The sequence below is a fragment of the Synchiropus splendidus genome, chromosome 12, assembly GCF_027744825.2.
Source record: "Synchiropus splendidus isolate RoL2022-P1 chromosome 12, RoL_Sspl_1.0, whole genome shotgun sequence".
NCBI classification, from domain to species: Eukaryota; Metazoa; Chordata; class Actinopteri; order Syngnathiformes; family Callionymidae; genus Synchiropus; species Synchiropus splendidus.
In genome coordinates, this window is record NC_071345.1 from 14,285,489 (window position 1) to 14,299,859 (window position 14,371).

The window sequence follows — 14,371 nt, forward strand, 5'->3', positions numbered from 1 at the left end:
CTTAATACCATTTAAGGACAATTATCAACTGTCAATGTCAAGAGTCCAACTTTGTACAACAAACGCCATCCATTCATAGACCCTTTAACAGGCTTCCTATTGTTTAAAGACACCGAACAAATGTCAATTTGGCCATTTCCTTCAGATTCGGCATCACTCCCCACAATGGTTCTTGTGTTAAAAAGTATCAAGCTCACCTACGCATTCTTCCCAATAAAAAGGTTTTTAAACAGATCACAGAATCACAGAAAATGAACCAATGAAATGCGAGTCACACAACTCTTAATGCAGGATTTCATCTGCATAAGAACGTGGCAGCTGTGAAGGGACAGTTCGGAGCGCTTGAATCTGCAAATTCTGGTCATATTCCACAATGTTTCTAGTGAAGTGATCGGCTAAACTTCAGGATAGAGCGCTTCTAAGACTAGCAAAAAGCCGTGTATAATCAATGGATATAAAAAACAATTAAGACTTTGATAGGTCAAAACCCAAATTAATGACCAAAAAGAGAAAAGATTTATGTACTCAGGCAATGGAGGTACATCAAAACTGCCTCGACTGACTTCAGACAATGTAAGGAAGCCAGCGATCAGTGACAGACAACCATGGTACTGGCCCCATGTGCAATGCAATTGCCAAAGTAGATGCTTCCATTTGCATGTCAATTGTTTTCATTATCCATTTTGAGATTATTGGAGAACTGAAATAAGGAAACATATTTCTAAACATAATTCCTAATCCCAAAATAGTGAAATGATCCCTAGAAGACAGGATGAGTCTATGTTTGCCGTGAAAAATCGCTAAGTATGTGAGACAAAATAGATTTCCTTTTTTTTTTTTTAATATTTTACTATGAAAACAAAGTAACATTTGTGTTTAATTGAAGAAATTTACCAGCACAAATAAGTGAATCAAATTCATTATGTGACACTAAAGCTAGAAGGGTTATCAAAGAGACAATTTAGACTGTTAAAATATAAGAATTAGCTACAATACATACCCGTATCCAAACTTCTCTACACAGTAGGAGAGCCCAATATCATTAACTCAAAGTCGGATTTAATGTATCATATATTAAACACTTATGACACCATCAACAAGCTTAATGTAAATGAAAGTCAAACATGTCACTGGGTCGTCACAAATTAGTTCAGGTCCAAGGGAAGAACATGTGGACAGTGGTCCTTTCATATTCATCCAGCACACATAACAAGTGTACAGACAAGACACATGTGTGTGGAAATACAAGAGGAGCCAGAAGGGAACTGCTGAAAACACATGGAACAGTAAATGGCAACCACTGAGAAGCGGAGAGCAGAAATAATAAAAAGTGTTTACCAGCATCCAAGTTCAAGTTTGAGTCGAGGTCTGTGTCCTCTCTTCCACAAAAACGCAGCGAGTGAATGAAGAGAAAGAAAGCGAGAGACAGAAGGATTAGAGGAGAGTGAAGAGATAGTGTTTCTCTGTTTTGGTCCCGCTCGGTGTCACTCCCCCTCCTGCCCATCCCATCAGTCAGCCATCATGCACCAGCTTGCCATAACCAATTCTCCCCACAGGCGATGAGCTGCTTCTCCATCTGGCCTGTGATCATTCCCTGCATGCCTCATTTCAAAAACACAGAGGATTCTGACACATAGACGAGGACCAGTTCACTTTGCTGTTGTGATGTTGCTCTGTTCTGCTTTCCACTTGTGAGTTCCTTTGACCTTCGACCAAGTTGGCAGACCATGACATGTTCTACTGAGCAGGGACACACAGCCACCAAAGAAAATATTTGGGTTTGTCTACGTCACAGTCAATATCTCACCCACGACACGATGATTTATCCTTAACAAAATAAACATTTAACTGGAAGGCTTTAGCACTAGGAAGTCAATTAATGATGATCTCCTGTATAGATTAGTCAATGAGATAGTAGCAGAGGGGTGAAAAGTGTGTTTCTGCTCAGTGGTCATGGTTTAATTACTAGTGGTTTTATCTACAATGACCTTTGGGCAAGGTACTAGGAATCATCACCGCCTGTCATAAGCAAGTACCGGAACTTACAGCGCACCGGAATATTAGCCACACCCGTGAAATTTAAAAAGGAATATAGACCTTGTTCATATAGAAGCTACACCTGTCTGTAAACCACAGGCACCGTAGATGGATCAGTGGGGCTCCCAGCTTAAATATGGATGAGGATCACTTTTAAACTAGCTTTGAAAACAGGTTCCAGCATCAAGACTGACTGACAAACTCAGCAAGCTTTGAAACTTAAATGATGAACTCCTCACATCTTTTATTTACATTAAAGCGCTCAAAATATGCTGTTTTCTGACACCACAGCCGGTCTCAGGTGCTGCTTTTCGTCTCCGATCCTCCAGTAGATTGGCCCTGCTGGCAGGGCTGCGGACATGCAGGTGCAAACAGCGCATTTTGAGCATGTTAAGTTAAATAACACAAGTGATTTCAGCGGTTTAATGTGACGCTCTTTAACCAGTAAAAACCCATATATTAGTTGAATCACTGTGTAAGCCGCGGGATCCAGAACGTTGTGGGGAAGAGTCTGGAAATTACAGTACTTCTCAGCAAAAAAGACGTCATGCATCATTGTATGAGTCAATTTGATCTTTGTGTCACCTAGCTTTAGTGCAAATGAAAGACCACGCAAATAATGCATCAAGGGAGAGCCACAACAATTAACACCCGCCTGAATCATTGTAGAGAAAAGAAACTATTTCTTCCACACGACTCTTTAAAAAAATGACCAAGAAGGTCAACACAGCCCTGACTGTGATCATTTACATTTAACGCCACCTGCATGGCTACTACTTTAGAGTTTCCAGCAGAGTTTCCCATCTTCACTCCACTACACAAACACATTCCATGAATAAAAGAATGAAGTTCTGCAGGAGGACAGTTTGTGGGAAAGGCATTTAGAAGTCGCTCACTGTCGTTCATGAACGGGAAAAAATCCTGCGTGAACGGCACAGAGGTAAAATAGCTCCCGATATCGCCCAGCTGGTAAATACAGTACACTATATTGTCTGGTTCAAGTGGCACATTTCAGATTTTCACCCTTATAAACACGTTTTTGTTTGCACAGTGGTATAGGACTTTTTCTTGAAATTGCACTCATGACATTGGACTGATATTATTGGTATTATCACATTCAAAGTCGTAGAAGTACATAGAACTAGGTTGTTGAAAAAATAATTTATAAAAAGCGATAAAAATCAATCTGAATTGACTTTCCTCTGCATGTCCTCATATTGATTCATGAATTCCACAAAACATATTTTCTTTCTCAGTTGAACAGAATGTAAATATTCATACTAACCCATAATGCACAAAGATAAAGGGTTCTTCTAGGACTTACAACATAACTTCTCAAAGAATCTCTTCTATATTAAAGCAAATTTGGTATAGCGACTGAAATACCCTGAGCGAAATCGGAATTAAATTAAATCACGATTCGAACCCAATTATGAGATCGCAGCTACGTCCTGTATCGTGACTGAGTGAAAGGTACTGTTGAAGACACAACCCCTATGTTCACATTAAGAACAAGCTCGTTCTAGATTTTCTAACCACATCTGTCATGCAACATTTTTTTAAATCAAACATTTTCCCTAAATCAATCCAAATAGGTCTAGGTTCCTAGTTTATAAGACAAGTCATGCACACAGTTAAAACAGGATGATCAGTGTCTATTTCATTCGGCAAACTGTTGGACTGATAAGAATCAATTTAAGCAAAGCCAGTGTGTATCCGCAAATCTTCCCAAAAAAAAAGCTTGGATTTGAATCCATCATTGTGAGCCTGATTGATGTTGGTCGAAAAAACCCAAAACAAAACTAATCGATTATGAACAAACGTAAAATTGAACGCATATAAAAGGATTGTCACAGGAAATATGTTAGTGGTTTCAAACACTGCACATTGTGGGAATCCAAGCGCTAACTCCGAAAAAAGAGGTTGAAAAATTGAGATTCAAAAGGGACAAAATGTTAACAGCGCTGGAAAATTTAACTTGCGGCAACTTACAAAGCGAGCACACTTTAACACTGAAGTGCCTTATCATGATCAGGATATCATCTAGCAAAGATGCTGACTAGTGATGGGTGACGAGTTATCGTACACCGAAAACTGCCCCCATGATGAGAATAATCATCTCACGATCGACAAACAGAAGCACGCAGCACACTCGTCGGACTGGACCTGCATGTTATGCACTCAATTTGCATACACAATATGATGAGATCATGACAGCGCACCATGCACTGCAGCTCCATAGGGGGAGGCAGTTGAGAACAGTCTGGAGGACTTTGGTTATTGATCTGAGTTTTAAACACATTTTTAAAATGAGAAACCCTCAATAATGGTGTTAGTCACTACTGAGAGTCTGAGTCAGTATTTATTTGGTTAGATCAAGCCGTCCAAATGAGCTTTCTGACACTCTAGTCATATCAACACATGCAGGGCTTCCTGCAGCGCTGCCGCCCAGGCAAAAACCGCACTGCCCCGCCCCTTTACTAGGTTCTCCCTGAAACAAACGGTCAAGTCACATCAACAGCATTTCTGCCACGTCTTTCGATCACAAACATCTCGGCGCACTCAGTCCCAAACAGCCACAATTTAACCCCAAGATAAAACTGTCAGTCTGTGAGGCTATAAACACAATGGGGTTCTATGAGAGACGTGAAGCACTGAGTTTATATTTAAAGATGAACAAGTGATGTTGGCAACAAACTCCAGTCAAGCAGAGAGCAGAACTGACCACCTAACGGTTTCATCATAAAACAGTTGTTCTTACAAGACAGAGAATAGTATGTCATAGAATGAAAATTGGGGATTTTTATTGTTATAGCCAGAACGCCAGAATATACGATGATAACTTTTTTTTTTGTCCACATTGCCCATCCCTATTAGAGACCATGTTTTAGACCTAAGAGGGCACTGAGAATGTACAACTTTAAAATGCTACAGCCAATACAAGCCTTCCATGTGAGGGAAGCCTTAAGCGAAGCTGTACACACACAAGTATAAATATTAAGGCTGCAGATAACAAGATCTCGAATTCCATCTCATGACAAAATTACTTACAAAGAAGTACAATTCCTTCCATTTATTTCAAATAAATAGTCTGTGGTTTGCCCCTGGACTAGTTAGATATTCTGCAATTCTATTATGAAGGTCTACAGGAAGTATGCTTTAAAAATAGCGGACATTGAGTGTAGCTTGAGGAAGAGTTGGCCACTGGGGGTTCTCGTGTCATAGTTTTGGGACAGACCCGTTCAGACTGGGAACCTTTACACACACACACACACACACACACACACACACACACACACACACACACACACACACACACACACACACACACACACACACACACACACACACACACACACACACACACACACACACACACACACACACACACACACACACACACACACACACACACACACACACACACACACACACACACACACACACACACACACACACACACACACACACACACAAACAACAGGAAACACGCAACAATGGGTCTGCACACCTCCCACCACACTGGTTTCCCTTTAACAGCCTAACTCAATACTAAATGGAAAAGAAAGGTAATCTGGTACATGGTTCGCGTGTCAGCAGCATCTCCCGAAACACTTCTGATCCTCCTGAAATGCAACAAAAACAAGGAACAGCTTTTAAATCCAATGGAAGCGTGGCTGATGATCCAGCTTAAACAAGTAATTTCACAAATTTAAACTAAGGCCCAAATGCCATTCTTTTAGATGCACAAAATATAGTGAAGTTCGGTTTAAAATAAACTTTAACACCACTTAAACTTAGACTTGCCTTAAATAAAGTGCAGCTTAGTTATATAAACAATTTAATCCATAAAGCACTCAATCAAAAATGTAAATAGATGTATTATCCTTTTACCTTCAGGTGGAGGGTTTGTTCAAATAGACAGTCACAGTACAAGTTTTGTGACATGATATACATAGGGTTTTATTTTTTTCCAGTGATGAAAGTCAGCTTCATTTGTGTAAATGTTCCACCTTTGTATGAGAAGACCAGCCAGCAATATGCAGATAAAGGTGCCCTAGCTAAGGGCTTTAAAATAGACACCAACAGCACTGCAGTCTGTTCAACTTAATACAACACTCAATACGTTTCCAATTATTTACAGGGGAAATACATATGGACACACACAGTGGCTCTGCTGCTTCTGATGGTGAATATTAACAACTGTTATTATCAGTTGTTAGGGTTAGACTTAGATCTTCAGTCAGAAGAGAGATAAAGTACTTTAAACTATATTTAAAATCAACACTACACATTTCCTCGTTCATAGCCAGTAAACTGTAGGTGGACAGGAGTGGGATGAATAGGTGTGAGGCTAGTTTACTGTGTGTGTGTCATCCATTATGACTTTTCCATTCCAACTACCTTGCAATTATTGTTTGCTTTGTAATATTAACTCACTGAATCCAACATTTTTTACAAAAGTAGATTCACCCAATAACATTAGGCCGTGCTTCATATGCTATTAATAATAAAATACCCAGGGAATCAATAAACTACAAACAGAGGCAGACTAGACGTGTGGTTGAGAAACAAAACAACATTTTGACGTAACTGCCAGAGTTTCAGGGTTCGCTTACTCAATACCAGTACTAGCACAGACGTCACTCTGACGTACGAAGCGTCAAGCAGCCCCACTTAACATAGCTGCAATCGATTTACCCACAGTGCACACGAGCTCGACTACTAGTTCTCCAATAAAGGCATCAAGTCTACGTTCTTTGGTTGGAAGTACCTGTTCCAGAGGTTCCTTGTGGTGTCGGGGGCTGAGAAGGGGGGGGGCACAGGAAGTGCGAGAGTGAAGTTTAAACAGAGAAAAGAGACGTGTACACAGGAGGCTGTGTCGCTACAGGGATGCTCGTAGCTATGGAGATGGGCGCTGCGGAAACACCCAGCGGCACAGATTTGAGTACACACACACTTGTACAGCAACCGCTGGCTTGGGAGTCATGACAAAAATCACACGACCGACACAGCCAGCGGCTCCTGTGGGGGCTGGAGCTAGCAGCTAACAAGCGGCGGTAGCTCAAAAGGAAACACGACATCTGTTCCGTGACGGCACCGTCGACTCCACTCACCCACTGGCAGCTCTTTGTTTTTGTTGGAGCGTCTCCCATTGACAGTTTTGTCCAGTCTCCCACTACTCTTCTTATTCGACGCCATGTTCGCCCACTGTGTTTACGCACCGCCTCAAGTCACCCCTACATACCTGGCTCGGGCAATAAGTCCCGCCTACTTCTGATCTGACAACTAATCGGAGACTGCGGAGAAACGCAGTGGCCAATCACTGCGAAGTAGAAAGACGAGAACCCACCCGTTTGATCCAGATCAACAATGTTAGGTGACCATCAATGGAAGGCAAATCGAGTAGAAATAGGGCAACAAGCGGGTCATTGAGAAATACTGGGTTGGCTGTTCATGACCGGCAAAAGTGTAACCTGACAAAAGTTTCCGTTATTTTCTCTTCAGAAAACCACACACACACACACAATAAATAACACAATAAATAACTCAATAACACAGCACAGCGTTTACCTTTATTAGACTTGAATTACTTGCAATACGTTCTTTGCATGACATTTGATATTTTGGAAGCATGAAAACATCATAATGTAACAATTGTCAGTCACACTATTGCAACAATGCAGTGGTTGGGAAGTGCCTAACAATTGTACGAACTCCTGAAACAAGTCAACGAAATGAATCAAAATGTACTTTTCTTTGTTAACTTTATTTGAACAGTAAAGTTGTTATCCAAGTTTGTACATTTGTTTTGCACTTCATTGCCACTGCACCTGAATCACAAGACAAGAGACAATACAAAAATGTTAAAAAGAAAGATCCAATAGAAAGCTATATATCTATGACATTAAAAGCCATCTAAAGTAACCAATATAAAAAATGAACCTTTAAACATGCAATTAAAATAAAAAAAAGTGATATATATATTTATGGGATATTATGGGATATTTATGGGAACAATGCAAAAAAAAAATTGAAATAATAGGCACATGGGAAACTAAAGCAGTCTGAAATTACAAACATTCCAAGGCGCAATTATTATTTTATTTTTTTTATGGAGCCAGCAGGGTTACAGTACACATGAGGTGCATGAGCTTTAGAGAGGTTTTCCGCCTCTGCCAGCTTCATCACCACAAAAAAATTTGACTAAACTGTCACTTTTTTAATAATTAGAAATCCCCATCTTAAAGTCATTCCAAGTATTGCAAACCCATCATATTCAATAATATCATCAACAGAAATAACAAGACTCATGAGTCATTTCTGCCAGTAAACCCACATTAGTCAAATGATGGTGACATTTACAGATCCACTCATATCTAGATATCTCATCGATCAATGATATGCTTAAAAAATATAATCCAACCTTTCACCAGAATCTAGGGTTTCTCAAACTCAGCTTCCTTGGATGCCACACGGTCCACATCCTGGTACTCGCTCTGACGTCTGGGGCGATGGATTTGCTCATACGGGGTGGAACGCTCATCCAGGTTTAGTCCCTTCATGTTGAAGAAAAAAAAACATATAAATATATCCACCTACTGCATTGTTTAAAAACACATTCACGGAGTCCATTTTTTTGTCACTTTTTTTTTCTGTAAAATTCATGCCAAATTTATTTGATGCAAATCCTGTCCTAGAAAAAATTTGTAAGATTATTAGCTTATTTTAATGTCCCTTCATCCATTTTACTTGCAGGGAGAGCAGTAGTGACCCTTGAAGCCTCTTCCTGCTCCTCTGGAAGATATCCGAGGGAATCGCAAACTCTATGTGCTTCCAGAGAGCTCAGTCATAGCAGTGGGGAAACGTGACTGAACATACGGGAACGTCACATTCCTGTTCATGTCCCCCAGCGAGGAGTGACTCACGGCAACCTCACCTGGTAGATGTTTTCCTGCTGCCTCATCCCTTTTTTCTTCTCCAGGTCATGCAGCCATTTGGACTGAAAGAGGAACAAAACGTTTAGTGGCGCAACTTCCTGTGAGGAGCAGAGTGTGAACAGTTGAGAAAGCTTTTAAATACATATCAATATAACATAGAGTGTCGAGAAAAAATTGGGAAACCTCTCACCTTGTAGAGCAGAGCGGCAGAAGGCAGCAAGACACACAGCAGGAGTAAGATTCCCTCGGTGATCAGGATCCCATCTTTGCTCTCCTCGCTGATGTTTATGGTTTTTTGCAATGGCTCTGGAGAAATCAGGGTCAAAGGTCAAATGAGTAGATGTTTTTTCAGTTGTTTCACAAATGAAAGCAGGAGGAGTCAGAGACTAGCAGCTACATGGTCAAATTAAATGAAGAGACAATTTAATTTCAAAACTTTTTGTTCATCTATTCTGTGACTGAATAACTGACACCAGCGATAAGAAACAGGAAAGCAGCAGCAGGGGTGTGAACCCATTGTTTCCCTCCTGTATTTAAAAAAAATAAAAAATAATTTCATATATATATATATATATATATATATATATATATATATATATATATATATATATATATATATATATATATATCGGAATTTTTTTTTATAAGTTTAAAACATAGAATTTGCAAATTTAAGTTGAACCTCCACATAACCTTAAACATCAGGGTAAAAGAGCCGCAGTGATGAGTAAATAAAGTGCACACAACAACATGTCTCATTTCGGCTCATCCCTCACATATATTTTGGTTATGACATCACATTGTATAATGTGGCGCACCTGGAATTGGTGCTCTAAAAAATGCTCCCTGTAAAAGATATGCAATTAATCTGCTTTAATTCGATAAATCATTCGTTTTAAACTTATATTTTGTTATAGGTTTCAAAGTTTTTTTTAAATTTTTTACAACACCTTCACACTAAGATTCTTTGCTTTCTGCAATTATCCAAATACAGTACACAGTTCATGTATACAAATACACTAAATGTTGCCAGATCAGAACAAGGAAGAGATGAGGCACAAGAAAGAGTTTCAGTAAAATAATATATGCGTATTTTTTCTTCATAGAAATCCAAGTGTGAAGAAGTATTGTCCAAGCCAATAGACGTAAATGTAGTCACATTAACACATTAATCCAGAACTTCCAGTTGTCAGAAGTATATTGAATTATTATTGATGAAGCCATCATTTTAATGCTTAAGTTTCAGAAGAAGCTTAGTCTTCACAGCAGTTCAAGCTCACAGCTAAGGTCACTTGACAGCATTGCTCTTCCACCGCCTGACTACTGTAACTAAATTAAACCTCCACAAGTACTTTTATCTTGAGACATATGCATAATGAGAAGCTTCACCAAACCTTTGACACGGTGAGTCATCAGGCTGAGAAAAGGATATTTAAAAAGCTTGAAACGAGAAGGCAGACGAAAGCGTACAAAACTTTCTGATCTTGTTATAAGTTTGGTTGCATAACTGCTCTATTTTGAGGGAAAGAGCAACATCACAAGAAACTCTTAACAATTGGAGTTATTGTTCTGGACTGCTTTTCCAGAGCACCAAAGCAGGTCACTTCAAAACACAACCCTCAAAAGAGTATCACTATTTATGATGCACAAATATCCCATAATTTAATGACACAGATGAGAGAGTAAAATGAAAACGCTTGTGTGGTTAATGCTATTTAAAGCAAAAGCCGCTTTGACAAAGTAAGTTGCAATAGTGTTGGAACGTGTCCATCGAGCGCAGGATTATTATTTTGCAACACTCTTGGAGATCAGTGTGAGAACCAGTTAAAATTAGACAAACTGTAAAACTCTTAATTCTGTTCCTAAAACTTGCTTATTCAATCCTGTAACAATTTGTGTTTTTCCATTTTTAATTCTCAAATGTACAAATGTACAAAGGCACTTTAACTGCATATAACAGTATTTTTAATTTTCACATTCTACACACTATAGTGGCTTTTATAGTGACAGAAAAAACATTCTGAGTCCTGAACGACCAAATCTGAGGTGAATCTGTAAACAGAGGGTGGACGTCCTCCATTTTTTGTGCTTCTTTCCTGCACTATTCTACACTGAAATGTATCTATGTCAACACAATCATTTATTCTCCTTCATCAGGGATGTTTGGGTCATATGGGCACTGAAATTTAATCTCTACAAAAGAAATGTCAGATGCAATTAATCTGTTTTTTTTTCTGTTTTATTATTTGTGTCAGTAGTTACTTTGAAATTATTCTCTTGAAATACCATTCCTATCTCTTTTTGGAACTTTCTTTTTATTATATATTTTTTTGTATCGGCAGTTTACAATTCGCAATTTCCCTTCCAGCTACTAACAGACCTCAAATACACCCTCTATAACATTAAAGTACAATTATATAGTAAACATTATATATTTCAGCCAGTCCTATTTTTTTTAATCAAATAACCTTATTGTAATTTTCCATTTACATTCATAATAATCTCAAATTTGTCTTTGATCTTGCTCATTTTGTAACTCAGTCATTCTGTTTTCGTGCTTGACAGAGCCACAGTCAGAGCCCCCTCACCCTGGACAGTATGAACTACTGTGAACAAGCTCAAGAACAGATGTGTTTTGTGCATTGATTTAATGTTGTGCCTTTGATCTCCTCCACCCTCGGCCTACTGCGTCTGTCATCGGGAAACAAATTGGACCGGATCACCTGCTCCATTCTGAAGTAGATGAAACGTCTGTTAAGAGCTGGCGGTGTCAAAGGTGTTGTAGCTTCTTTTAGCCGTTAAACCCTGCAAAAACCACTGAGGAAGTGCACAGCGTTGTGTTTTGTAAAGAGGAAAAAATCTCAGTCAGTCCCGGGGTCAGATGAGCAGGTCCGCCTGAAATCTATCATCTCCGTTCACAAATGGTTGCAGTCAGACTCACCGTAGACCTGCAGGTAGGTACCAGGTGTGTACAGTAAGAGGCTGGTAGAATTCAGGCGACACTGGTACAGTCCAGAATCGTCCAGCTGAACGGAGGTCAGAGGCAGTGTGTGGCATGATGGTGTCTTCTTCCTGAGCTCGGTGCTGCTCATGGGTTGCTCGGTGCTGTTGGACTGACGTCGTCTGATCCATGTAAACCAGACCATCCGATTGTGGCTCCAATAGCAACATTCCAGGACGGCAGGGAGCCCAACCGGCACCCTCAGCCAGGGCCTGTCCACTTCCTGAGTCTCCTGACCCTGGAGACAACTCACTATGGAAGGTTAAAAGAGTTAAATGAGTTTCAAGCAAACAGTATTCGTGTCTGAGCACAACTCAAGTTTAGAAAGAGCCTTGACAGGTAAACTTGTTACCACTGGTATTCAGTGGTTTCTTAAATTATGTGGGCCACTGCTTTCTCATTTCCTGTTCATTTTGTGAGTGGAGTGTCGAGTGCAAAGTCTTCAAACACATTTTTTTTAGTAAGAGCTTTTTTTTATTTCATCAGACTCTTACTGGTGTGTTCTGTTTTTGATTTTAAATAACTTTAAATGAAGTTTAAATACTACACTTTAACTTCCCTGTCATGTAAACACACCTACTGTTAAAAAAAGAAATTGGAATTTGAAAAACCCTTGTTCTGCAGCACCAAAGAATAACTCGGATACCAGTCGCTTCGGGCTGTATCGAATCAGGGACCTTCTTTTTAACTAGAATCATTGGTTTTGTTTTGTTTTTTTAAATACCTCTGAATTCAGCCCAACAGCCCACGCTGGCCCAATTCCGCATTACAGGAATTTATTGAACCGCCGCTTTTTTTGTGAAGGACGAAACAGAAATGAAATGCGAATGGATGACTTTTTCTGCGAATCATTGTGCACCACAACACGTTGCTTCTACCATTGGATGAATCATGTGACCTTCATGCAGTGATGGCAAATCACTGCATGAAGGTCACATGATTGCCATCACTTGGACTGCCAGTGATGGCAATCCAATGGAGAAGATACACAAAAGAAAGTCACCAAAACTAACATGACAACATCCTGGATTGGGAAACAAATGACTTGAAACAATTCTTTTTAGATTGGGGAACACATGTTAAATATTATTTAACTACCTGCTTGCATGTTTACAGTTGCTACGCCTCAAATGTACACACATGGAAAAAGTATCTTTTTTATGGTAACACAATATATGTTTATAAAATAAAAGTAAAGAAAAAGTGTTTCCTCAATAACATAAAAAATGTGTTCATTTAAGCAATGCAGTTCACTGGAGTAGAAGACATCAGAACCATGTATGCGAAAAGGGAAGTCCAGAAGAGCAAGAACATCATTCTGTTAAAATATGCAATCGTTGCTTAGAACCTGAAACTCACCACAAGGGTTTATGCTTGTGAAAAATAAGCACGGATTAATGTATTTTTGTTGCAAACACTAACTATCGTGTTGCTTTTTACGTTCGATCAATGGATTATTTTCAACTTCCTCTTTCTGTGTGTAATTGACTATGTTCTATCCAAAACAGAACAACTCCACTGAGCAGAATTCCAGCCTGCAGGTAGTGCAGAACCAGGTGGGGAGGCGGGTGGAGTACATAAACCAGATTCTCCGTTCTCCAAAAATCAATTAGTTTGCCCCCCCGGGGGTGAGTGAACATCATTACACTTCATTAAAGCAGTAAGGAAAGCAGACTTACCCAAGCAGCAGAAGATAAGAAAGTGAACTTGGTCCATGCTTTCCTTTTAAATATCGACTGGATGGAGTTAAAACACGACCAGCACGACAACAGTCACAACTGTCTGCTGCTGCTGTTTTTTCTCTGCAGGATTTATGCTTGAATGAGTTTACAAGAATTTACATTGAAGTCACAGATGCATGAGCACACAGCAAACATCGCATTGCATTTCATGGCATTATATTGGTGGTGTTGGGGGCCAGGCATGGGGCATTTAAAGTACTTAAACCAGGGATAGAAGCTTTTAAATAATTTAAGTGTGACTAACATCTTCATGTTTCTATTATTGTTATTATTTTTTTAATATCAGCACAATGCCATTTAGTCCCCTTCATCATGGAGGTTTTCCTATGGCATCACATGCAATAATGCTGCTGGAATTGGTGCACTGAAATGTGATCGCTGTGAATATATCCGAATAATCTGCATGGTAAGTAATGATTTATCATTTCTGTGCTAAATTCATTGAAATGAATCTCAAGTCCCAGCCCAAATATAATCTGCCGTTTTTATTTGTCCGTCCTTAAACTTATTTTTATTAGAATGTATTTATTAAATGCAAAATGAATGCTAAAAATAACATGTATTCCAATCCTTTATTTCAGTTTATTTTAAGGCTCTTTTCTTAACCAGCATTTCTATCACGAGTTTTTATTTTATTATTTTATTGGTCT

The 14,371-nt window shown here is 39.2% G+C and overlaps 2 protein-coding genes across 5 annotated transcripts in view; both read right to left on the minus strand.

Moving 5' to 3' along the window:
• The window catches only part of lipeb (lipase, hormone-sensitive b), a 30,565-nt gene extending 23,274 nt beyond the window's left edge, over window positions 1-7,291 (minus strand). For 2 of the 4 annotated variants that reach the window (XM_053880312.1, XM_053880311.1), the window contains exon 1: window positions 7,155-7,291. In XM_053880312.1, the coding sequence (XP_053736287.1) occupies window positions 7,155-7,239 (85 nt within the window). In that variant the 5' untranslated portion in view covers window positions 7,240-7,291. Of the gene's footprint in view, window positions 1-1,338; window positions 1,380-7,154 lie in introns of those variants that run through there. The other 2 variants (XM_053880309.1, XM_053880308.1) reach the window with 1 other exon arrangement.
• Window positions 7,292-8,135: 844 nt separating this feature from the next.
• cd79a (CD79a molecule, immunoglobulin-associated alpha) lies at window positions 8,136-13,782 on the minus strand. Its single transcript, XM_053881524.1, has 5 exons — window positions 13,659-13,782; window positions 11,920-12,231; window positions 9,169-9,284; window positions 8,978-9,040; window positions 8,136-8,597 (listed from the first exon to the last, which is right to left on the minus strand). Exons 1-5 carry the CDS (start codon window positions 13,693-13,695, stop codon window positions 8,478-8,480), a joined length of 648 nt encoding a protein of 215 aa, XP_053737499.1. The 5' UTR covers window positions 13,696-13,782; the 3' UTR covers window positions 8,136-8,477.
• Between the last annotated feature and the right edge of the window lie 589 nt (window positions 13,783-14,371).